The 27,260-nt window shown below is 41.3% G+C and overlaps 1 protein-coding gene across 3 annotated transcripts in view; it reads right to left on the bottom strand.

Annotated features, from left to right (window-relative positions):
* Positions 1–27,260, bottom strand: part of PPP1R21 (protein phosphatase 1 regulatory subunit 21) — a 66,967-nt gene that overhangs the window by 23,522 nt on the left and 16,185 nt on the right. For all 3 annotated transcript variants that reach the window (XM_069580450.1, XM_069580452.1, XM_069580451.1), the window contains 10 exons: positions 22,565–22,666; positions 21,177–21,341; positions 20,580–20,638; positions 19,305–19,399; positions 16,622–16,674; positions 15,988–16,137; positions 13,107–13,208; positions 12,931–13,019; positions 10,297–10,433; positions 870–962 (listed from right to left, as the gene is read on the bottom strand). In XM_069580450.1, the coding sequence (XP_069436551.1) occupies positions 870–962; positions 10,297–10,433; positions 12,931–13,019; positions 13,107–13,208; positions 15,988–16,137; positions 16,622–16,674; positions 19,305–19,399; positions 20,580–20,638; positions 21,177–21,341; positions 22,565–22,666 (1,045 nt within the window). The remainder of the gene's footprint in view (positions 1–869; positions 963–10,296; positions 10,434–12,930; positions 13,020–13,106; positions 13,209–15,987; positions 16,138–16,621; positions 16,675–19,304; positions 19,400–20,579; positions 20,639–21,176; positions 21,342–22,564; positions 22,667–27,260) is intronic.

A 27,260-nucleotide genomic window follows, 5' to 3' on the forward strand; every position in this document is an offset into this window, starting at 1 on the left:
GTCAGTCTCTTGCGACCCCGTGGACTGTACCCTGCCAGGCTCCTCCGTCCATGGGATTCTCCAGGCAAGAATACTGGAGTGGGTTGCCATTTCCTTCTCCAGGGGATCTCCCCAAACCAGGAATCGAACCCAGGTCTCTTGCATTGCAAGCGGGTTTTTTACCTACTGAGCTACAAGGGAAGCCCTACTTCAAGTAGTCCTTAGTAACTGCTCTGCTCTCTCTTTCTGCTCCTACTCCAATAGCCACCAAAAGGAAAAGACAGAGGGGAAAGAAACCAAAAGCCATGCAGAGATATAGATCAAAAAGTCAGGACTCAGAATCATATGCTAAGAAGCAAAGGAAATGCCTTTCGACAAGCATATTCTTAGGAGCACACGGCAAGCGAAAACTGACGGAAGTTTAAAAACAGACCTTCAGTCTGTAAGTTTCTCCTGAACAAAACAGGATTTATGAGTACTCTCAACAAAAAAATGCACGAGGGTGGAAAACCAGTACATTATTTCTAGGAACTTTACACCTTTGTTTCCTCAGTCCCTTCATGTTTGGGCTCTAACAAGTGCAGTATTTTGCTAAATGCCTCTGAATAGCATGTCTGACTTGATAAAATTCATACACCTGCCTTAAATCAGTATAATGTATTTTTGGCTAAAGTTCTGCACACAAGGGTTTCTCATCAGTACTTTGTTTACCTTCAGGAAAGAAGCAGATGGGAAAACCAGAAGGCAACAAGCTGCGTACTTTAACGTAAGCCAAATGCTACTAAGCCTTTATCTAGGGTCTATTAGCCTTGGCAGTATTTGTTTAAATCTCATTCAGGCAGATCTCAGAAGAGGGATGAAGCTTATTTATGTTCTTTTTCAAGTCTCACCTTTCATGACATCATGGAATCCATGCAGAGCAGCACCAACATTTGTTAACACAGAACTGTAGTTTGTCCGAAGGAGTCCATCTGGCTGTGTACCTAGGAAACCAAGATCACAGACCTAAGCATTGTCCCAAAAGACTTCATCCAAAACACTGAGCCCACCATCTCCTCTCCACCTTTGGGAAGAGAATCAGTACCACTTGTGACATGCTGAACATAATGGCTCTCAAAATTCCTGCAGACACACGCAGACAGAATGGTGATGATTATAGATGCCTAAATTGATCTGAAGCAACAGCGGTGGAGCACTGGAGCAACTGTGAGGAGATACTTCACGTCCAAGGGCAGAGATATAATGGTCATCGGAGGTAAATCCACCTATTCCAGTCCATTTTAGTTCGCTGATTCCTAAAATGTTGACATTCACTCTTGCCATCTCCTACTTGACCACTTTCAATCTGCCTTGATTCATGGACCTAACCAAGAAGATTTCTATGCAATATTGCTCTTTACAGCATTGGACTTTGCTTCTACCACCAGTCACATCCACAACGGGGTGTTGCTGTGGCTCCGTCTCTTCATTCTTTCTGGAGTTATTTCTCCACTGATCTCCAGTAGCATATTGGGCACCTACCGACATGGGGAGTTCATCTATCAGTGTCCTATCTTTTTGCCTTTCCATACTGTTCATGGCGTTCTCTAGGAAAGAATACTGAAGTGGTTTGCCATTCCCTTCTCCAGTGACCCATATTTTGTCAGAATTCTCCACCATGACCCATACATGGTATAGTTTCATAGTTTCATTGATTTAGACAAGACTGTGGTCCATGTGATCAGATTGGTTAGTTTTCTGTGATTGTGGTTTTCAGTCTGTCTGCCCTCTGACAGAGAAGGATAAGAGGAAGCTTATGGAAGCTTCCTGATGGGAGAGACTGACTGAGGGGGAAACTGGGTCTTGTTCTGATGGGCAGGGCCATGATCAGTAAATCTTTAATCCAATTTTCTGTTGATGAGTGGGGTTGTGTTCCCTCCCTGTTATTTACCTGGGGGCAAACTATGGTAGAGGTAATGAAGATAACGGTGACCTCCTTCAAAAGGTCCCTGGCAGGAACTGCCACACTCAGTGCCCCTAACCATACAGCAGGCACTGCCAACCACTGCTGACCCATGCCTCCACCGGAGACTCGTGGATTCTCCCGGGCATGTCTGGGTCAGTCTCCTGTGGGGTCACCGCTCCTTTCTCCTCGGTCCTGGTGCACACAAGGTTCTGTTTGTACCCTCCAAGAGTCTATTTCCCAGTCCTGTGTAAGTTCTGGCAGCTCTATGGTGGGGTTAATGGCAACCTCCTCCAAGAGGGCTTATGCCATACCCAAGTCTGCTGCACCCACATCTCTTGCCCCTGCGGCAGTCCAGTGCTGACCCCGTACCTCCTCAGGCGATGCTCAAACACAGTTCTGCCTCACTCTCTGTGTGGTCTCTGGGCCCTGGTGTACACAAGGCTTGTTTGAGCCCTCTGAGCATCTCTGGCGGGAATGGGGTTTGATTGTAAATGTGAACTCACCCCTCCTACCGTCTTGCTGGGGCTTCCCCTTTGCCCTTGTACATGAGGTATCTTCTCACAGCTGCTCCAGTGCTGCGTAGCCGCCACTCCAGCACCTACTGTCTTGCTGAGGCTTCTCTGACCTTGGACGTGGAGTATCTCATGAGTGAGAGTGAAAAAGCTGGCTTAAAGCTCAACATTCAGAAAACTAAGATCATAACATCTGGTCCTATCATTTCATGGCCAGTGGATGGGGAAACAGTGTAAACAGTGACAGCCTTTATTTTTTGGGCTCCCAAATCAATGCAGATGGTGATTGCAGCCATGAAATTAAAAGACACTTACTCTTTGGAAGAAAAGTTATGACCAAACTAGACAGCATATTAAAAAGCAGGGACATTACTTTGCCAACAGAAGTCCATCTGTCAAAGCTATGGTTTTTCCAGTAATCATGTATGGATGTGAGAGTTGGACTATAAAGAAAACTGAGCTCCAAAGAATTGATGCTTTTGAACTGTGGTACTGGAGAAGACTCTTGAGAGTCCCTTGGACTGCAAGGAGATCCAACCAGTCCATCCTAAAGGAGATCAGTCCTGGGTGATTGGAAGGACTGATGCTGAAGCTGAAACTCCAATACTCTGGCCACCTGATGCAAAGAATTGACTCATTGGAAAAGACCCTGATGCTGGGAAAGATTGAAGGCAGGAGGAGAAGGGGACGACAGAGGAAGAGATGGTTGGATGGCATCACCGACTCAATGGACATGAGTTTAAGTAAACTCCGGGAGTTGGTGATAGACACGGAGGCCTGGCATGCTGTGGTCCATGGGGTCGCAAAGAGTCGGACTGAGTGACTGAACTAAAGGGTAGAGAAGCCCCAGCAAGATGGTAGGAGGGGCAAAATCGTGTTTAGAATCAAACCCAATACCTGCCAGAGATGCTCAGAGGGCTCAAATAAGCCTTGTGTGTACCAGGACCCAGAGACCACACAGAGACTGAGACAGAACTGTGTTTGATTGTCCCCGGAGAAGGTACAGGGTCAGCACTGGACTGCCGCAGGGGCAGAGGTTCTGGGTGCAGCAGACTTGGGTGTGGCATAAGCCCTCTTGGAGGAGGTGGCCATTAACCCCACCATAGAGCTGCCAGAACTTACACAGGACTGGGAAATAGACTCTTGGAGGGTGCAAACAGAACCTTGTGTGCACCAGGACCGAGGAGAAAGGAGCGGTGACCCCACAAGAGACTGACCCAGACTTCCCCGGAGGTGTCTGGGAGTCTCCAGAGCAGGTGTGGGTCGGTGGTAGCCTGCTGCATGGTTAGGGGCACTGAATGTAGCAGTGCGTGCACACGACCTTTTGAAGGAGGTCACCATTATCTTCATTACCTCCACCATAGTTTAGCCTCAGGTTAAACAACAGGGAGGGAACACAGCCCCACTCATCAATAGAAAACTGGATTAAAGATTTACTGATCATGGCCCTGCCCATCAGAACAAGACCCAGTTTCCCCCTCAGTCAGTCTCTCCCATCAGGAAGCTTCCATAAGCTTCCTCTTATACTTCTCTATCAGAGGGCAGACAGACTGAAAACCACAATCACAGAAAACTAACCAATCTGATCACATGGACCACAGTCTTGTCTAAATCAATGAAACTATAAACCATGCTGTGTAGAGCCACCCAAGGCAGATCATGGCGGAGAGTTCTGACAAAATGTGGTCCACTGGAGAAGGAAATCACAAACCACTTCAGTATTCTTTCCTAGAGAACCCCATAAACAGTATGAAAAGGCAAAAAGATAAGACACTGAAAGATGAACTCCTCAGGTTGCTTGGTGCCCAATATGCTACTGGAGATCAGTGGAGAAATAACTCCAGAAAGAATGAAAAGACAGAGCCAAAGCAAAAACACCACCCAGTTGTGGATGTGACTGGTGGTAGAAGCAAAGTCCAATGCTGTAAAGAGCAATATTGCATAGGAATCTAGAACGTTAGGTCCATAGTGTGTTAGTTGCTCAGTCGTATCCAACTCTTTGCAACCCCATGGACTTTAGCCCACCAGTCTCCTCTCTCCATGGGATTTTCCAGGCAAGAATACTGGAGTGGGTTGCCATTCCCTTCTCCAGAGGATCTTCATGACCCAGGAATTGAACTGTGGTCTCCTGCATTTCAGGAGAACTCTTAACCCTTTGAGCCTACAGGGAAAATCAGTTAGGTCCATGAATCAAGGCAAATTGGAAGTGCTCAAATAGGAGATGGCAAGAGTGAATGTTGACATTTTAGGAATCAGCAAATTAAAATGGACTGGAATGGATGAATTTAATTCTGATGACCATTATATCTACTACTACTTGCCTACTACTGTGGGCAAGAATCCCTTAGAAGAAATGGAGTAGCCATCATAGTCAACAAAAGAGTCCAAAATGCAGTTCTTGGATGCAGTCTCAAAAATGACAGAATGATCTCTGTTCGTTTCCAAGGCAAACCATTCAATATCACAGTAATCCAAGTTTATGCCCCAACCAGTAATGCTGAAGAAGCTGAACAGTTCTATGAAGACCAAAAAACCTTCTAGAACTAACATCCAAAAAAGATGTCCTTTTATTATAGGGGACTGGAATTCAAAAGTAAGAGTGCAGAAATACCTGGAGTAACAGGCAAATTTGGCCTTGGAGTACAGAATGAAGCAGGGCAAAGGCTAATAAAGTTCTGTCAAGAGAATGCACTGGTCATAGCAAATACTCTCTTTCAACAGCACAAGAGAAGACTCTACACATGGACATCACCAGATGGTCAACACTGAATTCAGACTGATTATATTCTTTGCAGCCAAAGATGGAAAAGCTCTATATAGTCAGCAAAAACAAGACCGGGAGCTGACTGTGGCTCACATCATGAGCTCCTTATTGCCAAATTCAGACTTAAATTGAAGAAAGTAGGGAAAACCACTAGACCATTCAGGTATAACCTAAATCAAATCCCTTACGATTATACAGTGGAAGTGACAAATAGATTAAAGGGATTAGATCTGATAGGCAGAGTGCCTGAAGAACTATGGATGGAGGTTCATGACATTGTGCAGGAGGCAGTGATCAAGACCATCCCCAAGAAAAAGAAATGCAAAAAGGCAAAATGGTTGTCTGAGGACAACCAAACAGCTGTGAAAAGAAGAGAAGCCAAAGGCAAAGGAGAAAAGGAAAGATATACCCATTTGAATGCACAGTTTCAAAGAACAGCAAGGAGAGATAAGAAAGTCTTCCTCAGGATCAATGCAAAGGAATAGAGGAAAACAACAGAATGGGAAAGACTAGAGATCTCTTCAAGAAAATTAGAGATACCAAGGGAACATTTCATGCAAAGATGGGCACAATAAAGGACAGAAATGGTAAGGACCTAACAAAAGCAGAAGATATTAAGAAGAGGTGGTAAGAATACACAGAAGAACCGTACAAAAAAGATCTTCATGACCCAGATAATCACGATGGTGTGACCACTCATCTAGAGCCAGACATCTTGGAATGTGAAGTCAAGTGGGCAAAGCTAGTGGGGGGTGATGGAATTCTAATTGAGCTATTTCAAATCCTAAAAGATGATGCTGTAAAAGTGCTGCAGTCAATATGTCAGCGAATTTGGAAAACTCAGTAGTGGCCACAGGACTGGAAAAGGTCAGTTTTCATTCCAATCCCAAAGAAAGGCAATGCCCAAGAATGCTCAAACTACTGTACAACTGCACTCATCTCACACGCTAGCAAAGTAATGCTCAAAATCCTCCAAGCCAGGCTTCAACAGTACTTGAACCGTGAACTTCCAGGGATTTAGAAAAGAGATCAAATTGCCAACATCTGCTGGATGATCGAAAAAGCAAGAGAAAAAAAATCTACTTGTGCTTTATTGACTATGCCAAAGCCTTTGACTGTGTGGATCCCGACAAACTGTGGAAAATTCTGAAAGAGATGGGAATATCAGATCACCTGACCTGCCTCCTGAGAAATCTGTATGCAGGTTAAGAAGCAACGGTTAGAACTGGACATGGAACAACAGACTACTTCCAAATCGGGAAAGGAGTACGTCAAGGCTGCATATTGTCACCCTGCTTATTTAACTTCTATGCAGAGTACAGTATGAGAAATACTGGACTGGATAAAAAACAAGCTGGAATCAAGACTGCTGAGAGAAATATCAATAACCTCAGATATGCAGATGACACCACCCTTATGGCAGAAAGCGAAGAAGAACTAAAGAGCCTCTTGAGGAAAGTGAAAGAGGAGAGTGAAGTTGGCTTAAAACTCAACATTCAGAAAACTAAGATCATGGCATCTGATCCCATCACTTCATAGCAGATAGATGGGGAAACAGTGGAAACAGTGACAGACTTTATTTTGGGGGCTCGAAAATCACTGAAGATCCTGATTGCAGCCATGAAATTAAAAGACGCTTGCTCCTTGGAAGAAAAGTTATGACCAACCTAGATAGCATATTCAAAAGCAGAGACATTACTTTGCCAACAAAGGTCTGTCTCGTCAAAGGTTTGGTTTTTCCAGTAGTCATGTATGGATGTGAGAGTTGGACTATAAAGAAAGCTAAATATCATAGAATTGATGCTTCTAAACTGTGGTGTTGGAGAAGACTCTTGAGAGTCCCCTGGATAGCAAGGAGATCTAACCAGTCCATCCTAAAGGAAATCCGTCCTGAATATTCACTGGAAGGACTGATGCTGAAGGTGAAACTCCAATACTCTGGCTACCTGATGTGACGAACTGACTCATTTGAAAAGACCCTGAAGCTGGGAAAGATTGTAGGCAGGAGGAGGAGACGACAGAGGGCGAGATGGTTGGATGGCATCACCGACTCAATGGACATAAGTCTGAGTAAGCTCCAGGAATTGGTGATGGACAGGAAGGCCTGGCGTGCTGTAGTCCACGGGGTCACAAAGCATCCAACACAACTGAGCCACTGAACTAAACTGAAACGGATTTGCATCCCCCATGTCCACAGTTAGTAATGGTTAAGAATCAAAATTAAATTGCTAGGCAGGATTATGTCTTTCATAATTCTCTATGAAATGAAGTCTTTGTGAATTTCACCTGTTACTACAGAACACATTTCTCATTTTGTTCTTTTCCCTACATATTACCGTTTGCTGAACATCACTAAAAGCACTATTATTCAAACATCATAATTCTAGTTCCAGCATGACAGCATAAGCAAGCTCCTCATATCCACTCTCCAGCCCAACCGGAAAATTATTTAAAAACCACCACTGAAAATGCTGGAAATTATCTTAAGGGCATCAAGCTAATGAAGAAAGTTACTCAAGAAAATCTGTATCAATTCAGTGACAACAGCAACAGTCTGTGGTACCTGAACAAGAACCCAACCCTTACCCCTGCCCGCCCAATCAGTGAGCTGGAAACCCCAGTCCAGAGAGTGCAGCAAAGAACATCAGACTCCCTCACCCCTAATTCAGTAGAGAGCCGCATTCCTAATCCTGCTCTCAGCGCCCTGTTGCTGAGGCTAAATTCTAGTTAAGTATGACTCAGGGGTAGGGGTTCTCTTCTTTCACCCAGCCCTGACTTGTGGGATGCTGAGAATCTGTGGCCATGAACACCCTGGCCCCAGCTCAGTAACAGGAGTTCCTTGCTGAAAGAGGCAAGTAGAGGCGATGGGGGCCTGCTACCCTCTCCATGGAGTATTCCACTATACCTACAGGGATGTCACTCTAAGAGAAGTATATCATTGTCCTCACCCCCAGCACAGAACTATGGCTCAGAGATTTAACCCAAGGGAGAAACAGCTATTTAAACAGAAAACTCTGAATCTCTTCCCAAAGGAATTGACTTTATTCACAACAGACTATGGAGAAGTTCAAGCCCAGGGGTACCCTCAAAAATAATGGCACCTGTGTTGAAGGTAATTAGGAGGAAATTGGTAGGTTCATTGGAAATATAGGGTAAACAGACAACGGTGATCAATCAATTCTTAACAAGGGTGCCAAGACCATTCAATATGGAAGAAACAGTCTTTTCAATAAATGGTACTGAGACAACTGGATAGTCACAAGCAAAAGATGAAGCTGGACCTTTACCTCACACTATATACAAAAATTAACTCAAAACGGATCAAAGACCTAAATGTAAGAGCTAAAAGTATAAAACAAAAGAAAACCTAAGGGTGGGCAAGAATCCCTTAGAAGAAATGGAGTAGCCCCCCTAGTCAACAAGAGTCCAAAATGCAGTACTTGCATGCAATCTGAAAAAATGACAGAATGATCTGAGTTCGTTTTCAAGATAAACCATTCAACATCCCAGTAATCCACGTCTATGCCCCAACCACTAATGCCAAAGAAGCTGAATGGTTCTATGAAGACCTGCAAGACCTTCTAGAACTAACACCAAAAAAAGATGTTCATTTCTTCATAGAGGACTGGAATGCAAAAGTAGGAAGTCAAGAGACATCTGGAGTAGCAAGCAAGTTTGGCCTTGGAGTACAAAATGATACCTGGAGTAACAGGCCAATTTGGCCTTGGAATACAAAATGAAGCAGGGCAAAGGCTAATAGAGTTTTGCCAAGAGAATGCACTGGTCATAGCAAACACCCTCTTCCAACAACGCAAGAGAGGACTCTACACATGGACATCATCAGACAGTCAATACTGAAGTCAGATTATATTCTTTGCAGCCAAAGATGGAGAAGATCTATACAGTCAGCAAAAACAAGACTTAGAACTGACTATGGTTCAGATCATCAGCTCCTTATAGTAAAATTCAGGCTCAAATTGAAGAAAGCAGGAAAAACCACTATGCCATTCAGGTATGACCTAAATCAAATCCCTTATGGATTACACAGTAGAGATGATGAACAGATTCAAGGGATTAGATCTGGTCAACAGAGTGCCTGAGGAACTATGAAAGGAAGTTTGTAACATTGTACATGAGGCGCTGACCAAAACCATCCCCAAGAAAAAGAACACAAGCAGGAAAAATGGTTGTCTGAGGAGGCCTTACAAATAGCTGAGAAAAGAAGAGGAGCAAAAAGCAAAGTAGAAAGGTAAAGATATAACCAACTGAATGCAGAGTTCCAAAGCATAGCAAGGAGAGATAAGAGAGCTTTCTAAGCAATGGCGAACGAATACAGCGTATTAAAAACCACAGCTATTATTTTGCCAACAAAGGTCTGTATAGTCAAAGCTATGGTTTTTCCAGTAGTCATGTACAGATATGAGAGCTGAATCATAAAGAAGGTTGAACACCAAACCACTGATGCTTTTGAACCATAGTGCTGGAGAAGACTCTTGAGAGTTCTCTGGACAGCCAGGAGATCAAACCAGTCAATCCTAAAGGAAATCAACACTAAATATTCACTGGAAGGACTGATGCTGAAGCTGAACCTCCAATACTTTGGCCACCTGATGTGAAGAGCTGACCCCCTGGAAAAGACCCTGATGCTGGGCAAGACTGAAGGCAAGAGGAGAAGGGGGAGACCGAGGATGAGAGGATGGCATCATTGACTCAATGGACATGAGTTTGGGCAACCTCTGGGAGATGGGACAGGGAAGGACAGGGAAGCCTGGCGCGCTGCAGTCCATAGGGTCACAACACGACTGAGTGACTGAACAACAAGTCCTAGTCACTAGACCACCAGGGAAGTCCCTGTACATTCTTAATTTAACTCATTTACCTTCATTTCACCTTCATTTTATTAGTGGGAAAACAGAAGCAGAAAAGTAAAGTGATTTGTCCAAGGCCATAAGTGTATAAAGGGCTGCAGGATATGAATTCAAGGTTTTCTGGTCCCAGATCCTGGGCTCTTCTCAAACATGCCAAACCACCTCCCTTCTCCAACTTCTTGTACTCTGAGTTCTTCACATTGAACCATGAGTAACAAAGACACTTACTTGGCAAGGCAAGAAGAGCAATGTACGTCTGCAGCTTCTCAAACCCAGCTGTCATCTTTTTCATGTCCTGGGACAGCTCTAGATTCCTGGCTCGTAATGCAGACGTGCAAAGGGAAGCTTCACATTCTTCTTCTAGGCTAGGCATGGGCAGAGTTTATGAAAGTGAGCATCCCGAATGATTTTCAATCAGCTATAAGAAACTACCTAAATTCTCAAACATCTATATCTGAAGAGAGAAAGTACCCAAAAAAGAAACTTGAGCTCACTGACAAGGTTCCATTTTGTTATATCATCATGTACACACTGGCTTCCTCCAATGCCAATGAAGCAAAAGACAAGTAAATGGAAAAAAAAGTGCCCACTGTCTTCCATCCTGAGAGCAGCACCAAAATGCTTCCTTTAAAATATTTTCAGGAGAAAAATACTTCATAGGCTGAATTTCTGAAGAGAATTAAACAGGCACTGGGAGAGAGAATCAATAAGAAACCTTTTTCAGTGAGTTGTTTAGTCACTAACTCATGTCCAACTCTTTGTGACCCCATAAACTGTAGCCCGCCAGGTTCCTCTGTCGTGGGATTTCCCAGGCAAGAATACTGTTGTGGGTTATCATTTCCTTCTCCAGGGGATCTTCCTGACCCACAGATTGAATCTGTCTCCTGTATTAGCAGGCGGATGGATTCTTTATCACTGAGCCACCAGGGAAGTGTATGCAATTTCAAAAGTCAGACAGATTGGAAAAACCAATCTATAAGTGCAATATAAAAGTAAATGTTTAACATTCATAAAATATAATCATTTTCCATTTTAAATGGTGCTTGGGGAAACTTAATTATAAGGTTAAAAACTATGTAGACTCTTAACAGTACTTATTAAAATGTGCAATAATCAAGGAAAATGCTTTTTACACAAAGCTAGAAAAGTTATTAGCACAAGAATGATATGCTTGTGATGTGATATCAAGAATCACATCCATTCCCTTGACCTTGACACTTCTGCTCTATTTATTTATTGCAGATAGCTTCATTCAATATTAAACCCGTTTACTACTAATGAACATGTCATCTTGCCAACTAGAGTAGTATTTAAACCAATGGCAAAAAAAATTGCCTAAAATACATGAAAATCTGATAACGTAGGGCTGAAAGCATATGGGACAGAACATTCCCAAGAACAGGAATCTTAGATCAAGAAAGGACTTACCCAGTATTTCTAAAAATGTAATAGTGAAAAAATAAATTAAGATAAAATAAAAATGCATTAACTCTTTCAAGTAGTAAATACCACTTTTACAATGATTCTTACAATCTTTTAAACATAAGTTGAATCAATAAAGTATATTCAATTCAGTGTTAAACTTTCAGAGTCAATTTTCAGAAAACCTTCAATTATACTGAACTAAAACATTTAAGGACCTGAAAGAAACTATAATTCACAATTATGAGGTCATAATTCCCTGAGTCCTAAAATTCTGTCATGTGCACAAATCATAGAATTCAGTTACTAAAATACCTTGTTAGGTTAGAATTAGGAAATAAGATGGTTCTTAACATATATAAATTTTTTAATAACAAAATTTCATATTTTTGAAAAGCTAAAACCTACTATTTTAGTTTATAAGGACTAAAAAACTACAGTTACTTGTATATTTTCAGTATCTGTAAGCTTTTCATCTGTATTTTTCCTAAACCTTATTTTACAATCTACTATAATATCTATGGGCTTCTCAGGTAGCTCAGCAGTAAAGAATCTGCCTGGCAACGCAGGGGACAGGTTCAATCCCTGGGTCAGGAAGATGCCCTAGAAAAGGAAATGGTAACATACTCCAGTATTCTTGCCTAGAGAATCCCCAAGGACAGAGGAGCCTGTCGGGCTACAGTCCATGGGGTTGCAAAAAGTCAGCCATGACTTAGGGAATAAACAACAACAATAATAATACATACCAGTGATAGTACATATACATTCTTATTTCTCTTATTTCCAGTTGCATTATTCTTTGCCTTTTTTAAAGACTAAATCTTAGGATGAAAAGATTTAGATGAACTAGGAGTCTTTGTAGTTTTAGATCAAAAGTATCAAAATGTACAATTTTCTCTTGCCTTTTCAGGAATGTTTAAGATGGAATATTTAAGGTTACTAAATGACTCATCCTGAGGGCTGGAGGATGTATACAGTTTTTACTTTATAACTTCAATCACCAATAATAAAAACAACATACTATTTAAAAGAAACCTGAGGATTACAGATTCAAATATAGAGGTTAACTATTATTACTCCCATCTAGATGCTTTCAGGAAAAGGATAACAAATACCCAAAACTAAAATAGTTCCTTTAATAAATGTGTCATTCTCAATCACTAAAAATACTGGTTCATGTTACATTACATGGTTATAGCACTAACCACAGTTCAAAACTATTGAAGAAACTCTAGCTGAGAAACTATAATTCAGTTTTCTTAAATATAAGTTTGTGCTGCTCAAGCCATGATTTTCCTTTTTCACAAACGTCCAAATTGGTTGCGGTGCAAAAAGGTCAGGCAGAGCTCAAGAGGCACACATTGTTACTTTATTAACTCCAGCACAGCTCAGATGACACCTTACAATTCCCCAAGCTCCCTGGCCCAGAGTAGTAAGTACCTTTTTAATTGATAAGGAAGAATCTTCCTAAGAAAACATATGTAAGAGGTTAAATGCTCTGAAAAAGTTTTCAGTTTCACAGTTGTCTCCTGGAAAAGAAAAACAATTTCAAGATTAATAATTTTGTTTGAAAAAGCAGCACTCCCACTTCCAGAAGTAAAACGGAAGAAAATTACCAGGACGGTCACAGTATCCTCAGTAATACTTTCAAATAAATGAAGCATTCCTTCCTCAAGAGGGCGGACGTAAGATGCATTTTCATGAAGATATTGTGAGAACTAAATAGAAGGGGAAGAATTCTGAATTAAATCACTGGAAAATAAAGGATATCAAAACATCTGTAAGTGGACCCATTGAGTTACAAACCTTAATTCTTTTGCCAACTTTTTTTTGGGAAATTTGACTTTTACACAAAGTTCCCCTCTAACAATCCCAGATACTAAACCCAAGAGCCTATTCCATGGCAAAGCGACAAACCAGCAGACAGATGACATAATTAACAACTAGGCATGAGGCAAGTGGGGAGGGGATACTATTAACAACACACCACCAATATGCCTTCTTTCTGAAACAACCACTTCTTCATAGGGGTGCCAGTTAAGATAAAAAAGATTTGATATTTGAGTCAAAACTGTAGGACAGATTTTTTTGTTTACATAAATCACTGCAGATGGTGACTGCAGCCACAAAATTAAAAGACGCTTACTCCTTGGAAGGAAAGTTATGACCAACCTAGATAGCATATTCAAAAGCAGAGACATTACTTTGCCAACAAAGGTCCATCTAGTCAAGGCTATGGTTTTTCCAGTGGTCATGTATGGATGTGAGAGTTGGACTGTGAAGAAGGCTGAGCGTCGAAGAATTGATGCTTTTGAAGTGTGGTGTTGGAGAAGACTCTTGAGAGTCCCTTGGACTGCAAGGAGATCCAACCAGTCCATTCTGAAGGAGATTAGTACTGGGTGTTCTTTGGAAGGACTGATGCCGAAGCTGAAACTCCAATACTTTGGCTACCTCATGTGAAGAGTTGACTCATTGGAAAAGACTCTGATGCTGGGAGGGATTGAGGGCAGGAGGAGAAGGGGACGACAGAGGATGGGATGGCTGGATGGCATCACCGACTGGATGGACATGAGTTTGGGTGAACTCCGGGAGTTGGTGATGGACAGGGAAGCCTGGCGTGCTGCAATTCATGGGGTCACAAAAAGTTGGACACTACTGAGCGACTGAACTGAACTGAACTCATTTTTTAAAAACAAGACTTTTGAGTACAGCTTATATTCACTGCATACAATGTTCAAGGTTAACACATTCTAGGAATGTAACTATCATCTAAATCAGAATATAAAAATTTTTGTAACTGTCATGGATACGGTAATACTTATGAAGAACTAATTCAGTATGAAGAAGATTCAGAAAAAGATCCCCCAAGCTTTGAGACAATTGAGAAACAAGAAGTTAATTTTTCACATGTGAAATATCTCAGCTTTTTAAATATTGTATAATGGCCCAAATTTTGATTTCTCCATATACAAATGTAAAATCTCATTTTGCAGAAATGTGATTCAACTAGTCCAGCTGCAAACTACACAGATATATGGCCCTGGGAAACTCAGTCTCTCTGGGCTGTAAAATAAGTTGAACTCTAAGAAAGAAAGAAAGAAAGTTGCTCAGTCGTGTCCGACTCTTTGCGACCCCATGGACTGTAGCCTACCAGGTCTTCGGTCCATGAGATTTTCCAGGCAAGAATACTGGAGTGGGTTGCCATTTCCTTTCCCAGGGGATCTTCCCGACCCAGGGATTAAAGCCGGGTCTCCTGCCCTGTAGGCAGATGCTTTACCATCTGAGCCACCAGGGAACTCTAAGGTGAAGGTGAAGGTGAAGTCGCTCAGTCGTGTCCGACTCTTTGCGATCCCATGGACTATAACCTACTAGGCTTCTCCGTCCATGGGATTCTCCAGGCAAGAATACTGGAGTGGATTGCCATTTCCTTCTCCAAGGGATCTTCCCGACCCAGGGATCGAACCCGGGTCTCCCGCATTGGAGGCAGACGCTTTAACCTCTGAGCCACCAGGGAACTCTAAGCTCAGGTATAAAAGTCTACTTTATGATTTTATGAACAAGTCTAAATGCTTCGGTCATCTTTTAACAAATGGTTACTGAATCTTCAATAATAGAGACTGAACAGAAAAGTCACAGAGGGTCTCTCAGAGATGAAAGTACCAAAGGTAAAATACTGAGAAAAATATTAATTCTTCAGAGTAATGAAATATTTCCATTATGATTAACATATTTGATTCTCACCATGTGAGCACAACATGGTAACAAGCTAAGTAAAATAATGGTGGGAATTCCCTGGCAGTCCAGTGGTTAAAACGCAGTGCTTTCACTGCTGGGGCCCAGGTTCAATCCCTAGTTGGGAAACTAAGATCCCACAAGATGCATGGTATGGCCAAAAAAGGCCCCAAAAACAAAAAAAATAAAAATAAAATAATGGACAAAGAACCAGTGGGGGAAAAAAATGCTTTTATATTATAGGAAGTGTAAAAGAAAATATAACTGCCTTAAAATGCTACAGTTCCATTTTCCTTACCCAGGTCCTCTGAAAGCTTTTTCCCAAGGTGATATTAAAGAGCATTTCAAAGATTCAAACTTTAATTTTTATGAACGTCAAAAGGTTTGTTGTGAAGTTTTGTAGGGAAAAAACACCTACCCCACTTCTCTCCTCCTATGCAAACCATGCTCATTTCTCAAAGCCCAGTCAAATCACCAAAGAGTCTCCCAGACACTACCACCAACAGCAGTCTCCCCTCCTTGATGACATCACATTCACTTACTGTCCTGACCACTTGTTCACACTTAGGTCTTCTAACATATCCCTCACTATTTCATTTCATAAGAATCTCCATGTTTACCCTATTTCTTGATGGTAAAGACTATGACTCAGAGTTTCTCCCCATGTCCTCTACAGTACTTGGCTGAAGCACAGAACTAGTCTAATAAATAGCAAGTCTCCAGATTTATTCAGGGCAGACAAAAGGCATCCTGAGTTAAACGTACCTTCTGATTCAATGGAGATATTGTGTCAATGGCAGAATCAATAGGAAAAATCTGAATCCTCTGTTCTGTATAGGTGTGAAAGTTCAGAAGAGCCTTGACAAGATCTTGAACAAAAGCTAGGGCCTGCCCAGCGATATCCCGCATCTTCAGCTTTAAAATGAAAAAGACCCAGTTAAAGTCAACTATCAGGTTATTACACCCAAACAACTTTATTAAGTCTACTTTTGGAGAAAACATTTGAACTCTAAAAGAATTATTCCTTAATTTAAATTCATTTGCTCCCACTTATATTTTAATACTACCATTTAAGTAAACTAGAAAGCTGTCCATATTGGCTAATATACCTCTTCTACTTAACCTAAAGTGCAAAGCCTACCAACCTAAAAGAAAGGTATGACAAAAATCAGTGCATCCCACAATTCAGTTTTAATGTTATAAGACAAGAGACAGCAAAAATCTGTATTATTAACAAATTCAAAAAAAAGCGTATTCCACAATTTTTTTTAATGTATGAGAAAAGAAAGTAAAAGTAACATGCAGTGGTTTGGTACACTAAACAGAGGCCCAAACAACTAACTAGTGTTTCTGAAAAGTTTGACATGTACATTACTGAAAATAAAAACTTCATCTTTACCTGATGTCTCCTATTGTGGACTGGAACATTCAGAGCATTATACTGGCTATATTCTACAAAACAAAAATGGATGTACATTAAGTCATTTTTACATTTACAGAAAAAGAGCTTAACTAAGAAATAATAAATGCTCACCCCACTTGCCAGCTCGTCTCCACTCAGTCCCTTCCCTTCCTGATCACTGGGGTGCACTCCGCACAGGCCTCCTTGTACTCTATAACCCTCATTCCCACCGTTGCCAACAGAGGGGCTCATCCATCCCAACTGGGTCAACATCAGCTTCTCTCCCCAGCTCTAGACTTTTATTTACAAATGTGCACACCAGCAGGTAAAGAGATGTACACCAATCTGTTAGACTGTTAAGCCACATCCAAGTTAACCTCCTCACCTCTCCCATAAACCTGCTCCTCATCTGCCTCACTGATCTGTGTCAACTGCACCCCGTCTTTTCCCTACGCTGCCTGCTCTCTCTGCCTTGCCTCCTTGCATCTCCTGACATCTCAGGCTCCAGCCCCCATCCCAGCACACCAGGACTATCACCGCAATAGCATCAGTCTCCTCCCCCCATTCCAGTGTAGTCTACACTCTGTTGCCTGATTAACCAAGCGAGTGCTCAAATCTCATCAAGACATTTCCAGGGCTTCCCTGGTGGCTCAGTGGTAAAGAATCCGCCTGCCAATGCAGGAGACACAGGTTTGATCCCTAATCCGGAAGAATCCCACATGCCTCGGAGCTACTGAGCCCGTGCTCTAGAGCCTGGAAGAAGCAACTAGGCCCATGTGCCGCAGCTACTGCCGCCGTGCACCCCAGAGCCTGTGGTCTGCAACAAGAAAAGCCACTGCAATGAGAAGCCCTCATACCGCAGCTGGAGAGTGGCCCCCACTCGCCACAACTAGAGAAAAGCACACGCAGCAATGAAGACCGAGCACAGCCAAACATAAATAAATAATTTTGTTTAAAAAGGGACATTTCTAAAATCCTCTCCAACAACCTACTGCCTTGTGAATGAAATCCCAAGTCCTCTGCCCAGAACTTGAGGGTCCAGTCCCACCCACTCTTTCAGAACGTACCTATCACTGGCTTCCACATCCCATCCACGCTAGCTTCCAGTCATACTTAACTAATTACTACTGTCAGGCCCTGACAGCACCTTTATCCTACATACCACACTCAGTGCAATTCCCTGGCTGGTTCTCCCTCACCTCTCTGACCAATGAAACCTACTTTCACACCCTGGCCCAGCCCAAAGCACAATTCTTCCAGAAGCCTTCCCCAAACAACCCCACCAGCAGTAATCACCCTTCCTCTGAAACCCCAGGAAGTTCTTCATGGAATAACTTAGCTTATATTTCAGATATTTCTCTATCTTATTTTCCCCCTACTGGACTATAAATTCCTTGAGGGTAGAGATTTTTGTCTTATACATTTTTGCATATCTTACGCAAAATTTAGACCTTCAGCAAATAATCTCTAAATATTTCAGAACTAAAAGTAGTAACTCTACTTGTGACATGATAAGGACCTAAAATAGGGTGACAACTAGTATTGGAAAAGAAAGGACAAACCCAAAGAGATTCAGACGGAACTGATTAGAACCTGATGACTAAGGATTAAGAAGCAAATGAAATGCCAAGGATTCAAGTCTAGTGGATCAAAGTATGCTGATGCTATTTACATTAATGTAGAAAGCAGTAACAGGTGTTGTTTTCAGAGGAATTTAGGTTTTTGATATGATAATGACATATGCTGATTTCAGTTTTAGAGCAAACTGCTATTTTTCTTTGTCTTTTCTTCCCTCTTTTTTTAGGTCTTTCCTAAGAAAAATTGAGAAGTCAAAAATTAATTTCAATCATATAATTGTAAAAAAGAAAATGTATACCACATTGAATTTAAGTTTCAAACAACTGTTTTCTTTGTCTTTAAGATTTTGACTTAATACTGGGGCTTCCCTGGTAGCTCAGAAAGTAAAGAATCTGCTTGCAGTGCAGGAGTCCTGGGTTCGATCCCTGGGTCAGGAAGATTCCCCAGAAGAGCACTACCCACTTCAATATTCTTGCCTGGTGAGTTCAATGGACAGAGGAGCCTGGTGGGCTATAGTCCATGGGGTTGCAAAGAGTCAAACACGACAAAGTGACTAACACTTTGAAACACATACACACAAGTCAATTTTTTTTTAAAAGTTCTCTTTGGTGCTCTTGGTTATGTAAATTACCAGATCCTTCCCAGGATGAGGGGGAAGCAGGAATACACAAGTCAGCTCCGGAACTAGTGCTGCACATTGTCCAAAAGGCAGGAGATATCTGACAGAGAAGATTCACCTCCCACCCATCCCCTTACTCCTCTTCCACCTTGCCATCCATTGTGATCAGCTTTTTTTGTACAAGTATTCAGGTACTTTATGTGTACAGGCTGGTTTTCCCATTGGGATATGTTAAATACATGCAATTGAAAAATGTAGCTTTGGGCTTTCTCCAAGAAGACTAGCTTCAGAATAGTTATGTTACAACATAAAGTCTCCCTATGAGACATGAGGGCCAAAGCTGATCAAAAGGACAAAAAGAAAGCAACCCTCTGTTGGGCGAGTGAGGTTTTCAGCCAAGTACATTACAAACTATTTTAATAAGATGCCTATCCTAAAGAAGTTCAGAGTTGCAAATAATGGAAAACTGTACATAATACCTACTTGTATCATTAAAAGGTACTTTCTCATTGATGATTGATAAGGATTCCTCTAATCTACTTGACAAATCTTCATGAAGATTCTTTAACTGTAACTGGCTGAAAGAAAAAATACAAAACCATATGGATCAACATTTGCATGTTACCTCAATAGCTGGTACCAGGTTTTCAGACTGACAGGCTTATCTGACATCTGTATACCCTTGGTAGTAGAGAGTTGTTTAAATAAAAAAAAGAAGATATAAGAAAAATACTAAGTCTTGATTTTAAAGCCCTTGAGACTCCCGCTGAATAACTAGAAGTTGCAAAGAATTTATCACAGTCCCACTATCTTAAATAATTTTAAGTTTACTTCCCCAAGCTCAAAATCATCTTAGAGCCATTTCAAACTCATAGATTTTTCTCTTTATAACACAAGTATTTGTTCAAATATAACAGTAAAATTTTTTAAAGTATTATAGTAGATTTTTCCCTTGAGCTCAAAATCTGATCATTTTTGGTTTTGATTCAATTAAGAGTAGGTACATCATGCATTTTCAGTACAACTAAACTGAAGAAATTCACTTGATTGAGCCTATCAAAAACTAAAATATGTCATTTATCAAATAAATGTTGGCACATGCTCTTACCATCCAGAGATAAGTAATATTTTAACAGGTAAATATCTCCACATTAGATTACACAACCTCATTTTATTTAAAAGGTACCATTTTATTAAAATGTTGGGCTTCCCTGGTGGCTCAGCAGTAAAGAATCTGCCTACATGCAGGAGACACAGGAGATGTGAGTTCAACCCCTGAGTCAGGAAGATCCCCTGGAGAAGGAAATGGCAAACTACTCCAGTATTCTCGCCTGGGAAATTCCATGGATGGAGGAGCCTGGAGGGCTACAGTCCCTGGGTCTCAAAGAGTCAGACACGACTTAACAACTAAACATTAGAAGGTTGACACCGCGATCAACAGTCAGGTTTTCTGCCTGGGACTATGAGAAGACCATCTCTTTAGAGTAGTCTGCCACAGAAAGCACCCAGCCCTCAGTACAGGAGCCCCAGAATGGCATCTGCCATAGGCCAGAACATCAGCAGGCTGAGGACTGCTGCACGAGCCACTCCACCAAGAATCTATAAGGTCCCAGAGATAAAATAACTGAAAAGGCCCCTAGAAATGACCTACTTCTGTCTCAATGCCAATGTAAGAAAACTGAGACAGAGAAGCTACTAAACCAAAATTCAGGTCTGATTCTCACTTCAGGGCCCCTTGGAATTCACATTTCCACATACCATTCTTCTGTCCGAAGTCGACATTCCTTGGCCTCCTTTTCTAGAGTCTGAGATTTTACCTAAATTTTAGAAGGAAAAGAAAAGCATAGCACAGGGAACTCTACTCAATAGTCTGTAATAACTTATACGGGGAAAAAAATCTGAAAAAGAATGAATATATGTATATGCATAACTGAATCATTTTGCTAAACACTTGAAACTAACATAACATTGTATATCAATGAGACTCCAATAAAATTTTTTTAAAATAAAAAATAAACTATGCCAAACTATATTGCTTGGCTTTCCATTTTGAAATCCTGAAAGTGGTAAAAAAATTTTTCTACTCTTTTTTCTTTTTGGCTTTCCCCTATAAATTTTATGTAGCTATTTATTTGAAACTGTGTTCTGTTTGCTAGGAATGTGGTATGACAACCACTATTACCAAAATTATATGCATATCTGTCTATGAGAAAAAAAGAAAAGCAGATGAATCAGGCCACAGATGACAACACGCTGAGTAGACACTGTACGCTGCAGTCCCGCCTTGAGTAGCTAACTTCTGTTCTCCAAAGCAGGCAGACGGCTTACAAAAGCCCAGACTATTTCTGAACTTACCTCTAGTTTAGCCTTGTCATTCTGCAGTTTCTCGATGGTCTCCATGTACTTCCGCGTCAGGCCATCAACCACGGCTTGGTGCTGAGCCGCCTCCATTTCCAGAGTGGACAGCCGACTCCTAAGCTCTGCTTCCACATGCTTGTGCTGCTCATCGGCTTCAAAAAACTGAAAAGAAAAGATCACGTCTTCTTCTCACAACTTCCTCATATACACACTGACTAATCATTGAGTGACTTCCGTAAGGTTCCATATGCTCAGTGTGCGAAACTGCACAGGCAAGAGCTCAGTGGATCCTCACAGAAGGTCAGAGGCAGTGTTACCTGCAGACCCTCCTTTACAGATGGGGAACCTGAAGCTTCAAGGGGCTACCTAACTGTCAACTGTCTCACAGGCACAAACAGACTTCAAAGCCTACATTTCCTTCCCCAACCTATCTCAAGGACTTCTATTACAAACTACCTCTGGCACACGGAGAACGAACTCAACTGACCGGTTGAGTACAATTCTTGCTACACTGTTATGTGAACTTCTACAATTAAATAATCAAAACTCAAACAGATGTTACTCCTGTATCAGGTAAAGCTCCTTTCCTTAATGAGAACCCTAGCCTATCCCTTCGCCAACAGATCTTCCTGACCCAGGAATTGAACCGGGCTCTCCTGCATTGCAGGTGGTTTCTTCACCAACCGAGCTATCAGGGAAGCCCAATGAGAATTCAACACTAATTAAGAATTATGACTATTTCACACAAAATTCATGAGGTCAAAAGTTCATTTTGAAAACATTTTCAAACACTAAGAATGAAGATTTATTTTCCACTGTTTGATTATGCTCGCCATTTCACACAAGAAAAATCAGGAGGCACAGTTGAATACACTATACTATGACTCTTAAAATATGCTGACTGGTTTGGAGCAGACATTGATTACTGAACATTCCATAAATATCTGAAGGCATGCCATGAGTAAGGCCCTGTTCTAAGGCTGGGCAGAAAAAAATGACATGGTCTGTACCCTAGTGAGACCTTACAGACTCAAAGGGAAACAGACAAAAACCAGCTGTCACAAATTAAAATGATAAGCCCCATCTAAATAACCCATCTGAACATGTCCTATAGAAAAGGAGGAGTCCCTATTATACTTCTGTATCATTAACTTATAAAGCTATTCAGCTGTCCTCTGAACCCATGCATACTGAAAGCACACACCCGTATTAAAATGTGAGATCTTAGAAATGAATGAACGACGGTGACATATGTCCCCACCAACCACAGGAGACGGTAGCACACCCACCCACATACAAAACACTCTACCGTGAGTTGTTTCTTCCACATTCCAGATCACACAGCCATTTTTTAATTCATACAGGAAAACACAAGATTTTCTCACTTGTATATGTAACCGTTCATTCTCTTCTATCTTCTTTTGCAGGTCTTCATCAAAGACACTCTTCTGCTCTTGACTCAACTGAGAAGAAGATTCTCCACTTTTCTGATGGAAAGAATAAGTTATGTCCACATAACTGTCATCCTTTAGAGAAACATTCTAAGGTACACAGATTCTCTATCACCTTAGCAGCTAGTCTCTTCTACGTGTTCACGACTGTCAAACAATCCTGTAAAAGGTACACAGTCCATCATTTAACTTTTCCTATGTGACATAAGTTGGAAATGCAAATAGTGCAATGAACATAAAAGCTTAAAAGAGAGAGGACAAAAAGAACAGATAAGGCTCACTATTCTTCGCAGATGAATTTGGGAGTAGTTCTACTGGAAGACAGAGTAGACCCAGAAAGTTAGCAACATAAATATGTTGATAAATATCATTTCAACAATTGATCTCCCGGTTTAAAAAATGACAGTTTTAGCAATTCCATGAGTCTGAGTTGTTAAACTCCTTTAAGAAATTAACAGCATTCACAAAACTACATTTATACAAAAGTTCACATACATTTCTAATTTTAAAAAATACAATATAAAGCTATTACAAATAAATAGAAGAAAAAAAGCACAAAACTATGAAAAATACTTTCCTTTTTGCCTTTATACCAATATTAACTTTTTCTACATAGGAAGAATAGCACTATTTAAGAGCCAATAATGAACATTTGTTTTCATGGAATACACACAGAAATGACACTATTCAAGGGACAGCCTAACAATGAAACTGTTCAGACATCAGTCACCACCCTCCTCTGCCTTTCTTGTACTTCACTCCTCACTTAAAATGAAGTCACTTACTGATCCAACGTGAACCCACGATTAGAAAGCCCTCTGAAAATGGAGCAGCTATGTAATAAACAAATACATAAACACCAAATGTGAACACAAGACGTACATTCACACAAGGAACACTGCTGAATGACATATTCTGGTTGTTCAGTAATTCCAAATTTGGAAAGCTTTTATTAAAATTAATTCAGAAGTAATTACACCTAAATCTACTAAAACAGCCCTGAGAGAGGATCTCACTAACCTGGCGATGAAATACAGATGGCTATTTCCCCTCCCCATGCGTCTTCCAGAATTTACACAGCCTGTGTATTTTGACAAAGTTTTCCAAGCGATTCCGATACATATCTGTTTTGCACTCTCTGTTCCAATTTCAAGGTAAAAAGGAAGTGGTCAAACAGGAGATGGCAAGAGTGAACGTTGACATTTTAGTAGTCAGTGAACTAAAATGGACTGGAATTGGTGAATTTAACTCAGATGACCATTATATCTACTACCGTGGGCAAGAATCCCTTAAAAGAAATGGAGTAGCCATCATAGTTAACAAGAGTCCAAAATGCAGTCCTTGGGTGCAAGCTCAAAAACAACAGAATCATCTCTGTTCATTTCCAAGGCAAACCATTCAGTATCACGGTAATCCAAGTCTATGCCCCAACCACTAATGCTGAAGAAGCTGAAGTTGAATGGTTCTATGAAAACCTTCAAGACCTTCTAGAACTAACACCCAAAAAAGATGTCCTTTTCATTATAGGGGACTGGAATGCAAAAGCAGGAAGTCAAGAGATATCTAGAGTAAGAGGCAAATTTGGTCTTGGAGTACAGAATGAAGCACAGCAAAGGCTAACAGAGTTTTGCCAAGAGAATTCACTGGTCATAGCAAACACCCTCTTCCAATGACACAAGAGAAGAGTCTACACATGGACATCACCAGATGGTCATTACCGAAATCAGACTGATTATATTCTTTGCAGCCAAAGATGGAGAAACTATACAGTCAGCAAAAACAAGACTGGGAGATGACTGTGGCTCAGGTCATGAACTCCTTATTGCCAAATTCAGACTTAAATTGAAGAAAGTAGGGAAAACCACTAGACCATTCAGTTCAGTTCAGTTCAGTTCAGTCGCTCAGTCATGTCCGACTCTTTGCAACCCCATGAATCGCAGCACGCCAGGCCTCCCTGTTCATCACCAACTCCCAGAGTCCACCCAAACTCATGTCCATCGAGTCGGTGACGCCATCCAGCCATCTCATCCTCTGTTGTTCCCTTCTCCTTTTGCCCCCAATCCCTCCCAGCATCAGAGTCTTTTCCAATGAATCAACTCTTCACATGAGGTGGCCAAAGTATTGGAGTTTCAGCTTCAGCATCACTCCTTCCAATGAACACCCAGGACTGATCTCCTTTAGAACGAACTGGTTGGATCTCCTTGCAGTCCAAGGGATTCTCAAGAGTCTTTTCCAATACGACAGTTCAAAAGCATCAATTCTTCAGTGCTCAGCTTTCTTCACAGTCCAGCTCTCACATCCATACATGACCAGTGGAAAAATCATAGCTTTGACCAGGCGGACCTTTGTTGGCAAAGTAATGTTTCTGCTTTTGAATATGCTATCTAGGTTGGTCATAACTTTCCTTCCAAGGAGTAAGCATCTTTTAACTTCATGGCTGCAGTCACCATCTGCAGTGATTTTGGAGCCCAGAAAAATAAAGTCTGACACTGTTTCCACTGTTTCCCCATCTATTTCCCATGAAGTGATGGGACCAGATGCCATGATCTTAGTTTTCTGAATGTTGAGCTTTATAACCTAAATCAAATCCCTTATGATTATACAGTGGAAGTGACAAATAGATCCAAGGAATTAGATCTGATAGACAGAGAACTATGGATGGGTGTTTGTGACACTGTACAGAGGCAATGATCAAGATCATCCCCGAGAAAAAGAAACACAAAAAAGCGAAAGAGTTGTCTGAAGAGGGCTTACAAATAGCTGAGAAAAGAAGAGAAGCTAAATGCAAAGGAAAAAAGGAAAGATATACCCTGCTGAATGCAGATTTCCAAAGAACAGCAAGGAGAGATAAGAAAGCCTTCCTCACTGATCAATGCAAAGAAATAGAGGAAAACAATAGAATGGGAAAGACTAGAGATCTCTAGAGACACCAAGGGCACATTTCATGCAAAGATGGGCACATTAAAGGTTAGAAATGCTATGGACCTAACAGAAGTAGAAGATATTAAGAAGAGGTTGCAAGAATACACAGAACTATACAAAAAAGATCTTCACAACCCAGATAACACCGATAGTGTGACCACTTACCTAGAGCCAGACATCCTGGAATGTGAACTCAAGTGGGCCTTAGGAAGCATCCCCGAACAAAGCTAGTGGAGGTGATGAATTCCAGTTGAGCTATTTCAAATCCTAAAAGATGATGCTGTTAAAGTGCTGTACTCAATATGCCAGCAAATTTATAAAACATGTGACAAATTTAGCAACATGTCAGTGGCCAGAGGACTGGAAAAGGTCAGTTTTCATTCCAATCCCAAAGAAAGGCAATGCCAAAGAATGCTCAAACTACCGCACAATTGCACTCATCTCACACACTAGCAAAGTAATGCTCAAAATCCTCCAAGCCAGGCTTCAACAGTACATGAACTGTGAACTTCCAGATGTTCAAGTTGGATTTAGAAAAGGCAGAAGAACCAGAGATCAATTTGCCAACATCCATTAGATCATATAAAAGCAAGAGAGTTCCAGAAAAACATCTACTTCTGCTCTATGAACTTTACCAAAGCCTTTGTGTGGATCACAACAAACTGTGGAAAATTCTTAAAGAGATGGGAGTACCAGACCACCTGACCTGCCTCCTGAGAAATCTGCACACAGGTCAAGAAGCAATGGTTAGAACTGGACATGGAACAACAGACTAGTTCCAAATTGGGAAAGGAGTACGTCAAGGCTGCATATTGTCACCCTGCTTATTTAACTTCTATGCAGAGTACATCATGAGAAACGCTGGACTGGATAAAGCACAAGCTGGAATCAAGATTTCTGGGAGAAATATCAATAACTTCAGATATGCAGATGACACCACCCTTATGGCAGAAAGCAAAGAGCTAATGAGCCTCTTGAGGAAAGTGAAAGAGGAGAGTGAAGTTGGCTTAAAACTCAACATTCAGAAAATTAAGATCATGGCATCCAGTCTCATCACTTCATGGCAAATAGATGGGGAAACAATAGAAACAGTGAGAGACTTTATTTTCTTGGGCTCCAAAATCACTGCAGATAGTGACTACAGCCATAAAATTTAAAGGTGCTTACTCCTTGGAAGAAAAGCTATGACCAACCTAGACAGCATATTAAAAAGCAGAGACATTACTTTGCCAGCAAAGGTACATCTAGTCGAAGCTACGGTTTTTCCAGTAGTCATGTATGGATGTGAGAGTTGGATTATAAAGAAAGCTGAATGCTGAAGAATTGATACTCTTCAACTGTGGTGTTGGAGAAGATTCTCGAGTCTCTTGCACTGCAAGGCGATCAAACCAGTCCATCCTGAAGGAAATCCGTCCTGAATATTCATTGGAAGGACTGATGTTGAAGCTGAAATTCCAATACTTTGGCCACCTGATATGAAAAACTGACTCACTGGAAAAGACCCTGATGCTGGGAAAGATTGAAAGCAGGCAGAGAAGGGTATGACAGAGGATGAGATGGTTGGATGGCATCACCGACTCAATGGACATGCATTTGAGTAAGCTTCGGGAGTTGGTGATGGACAGGGAAGCCTGGCGTGCAGTAGTTCATGGGGTCACAAAGAGTCAGACACGACTGAGTGACTGAACTGAACTGTTCCCCACTTACT

This window comes from Ovis canadensis, chromosome 3, assembly GCF_042477335.2.
Source record: "Ovis canadensis isolate MfBH-ARS-UI-01 breed Bighorn chromosome 3, ARS-UI_OviCan_v2, whole genome shotgun sequence".
NCBI lineage: Eukaryota > Metazoa > Chordata > Mammalia > Artiodactyla > Bovidae > Ovis > Ovis canadensis.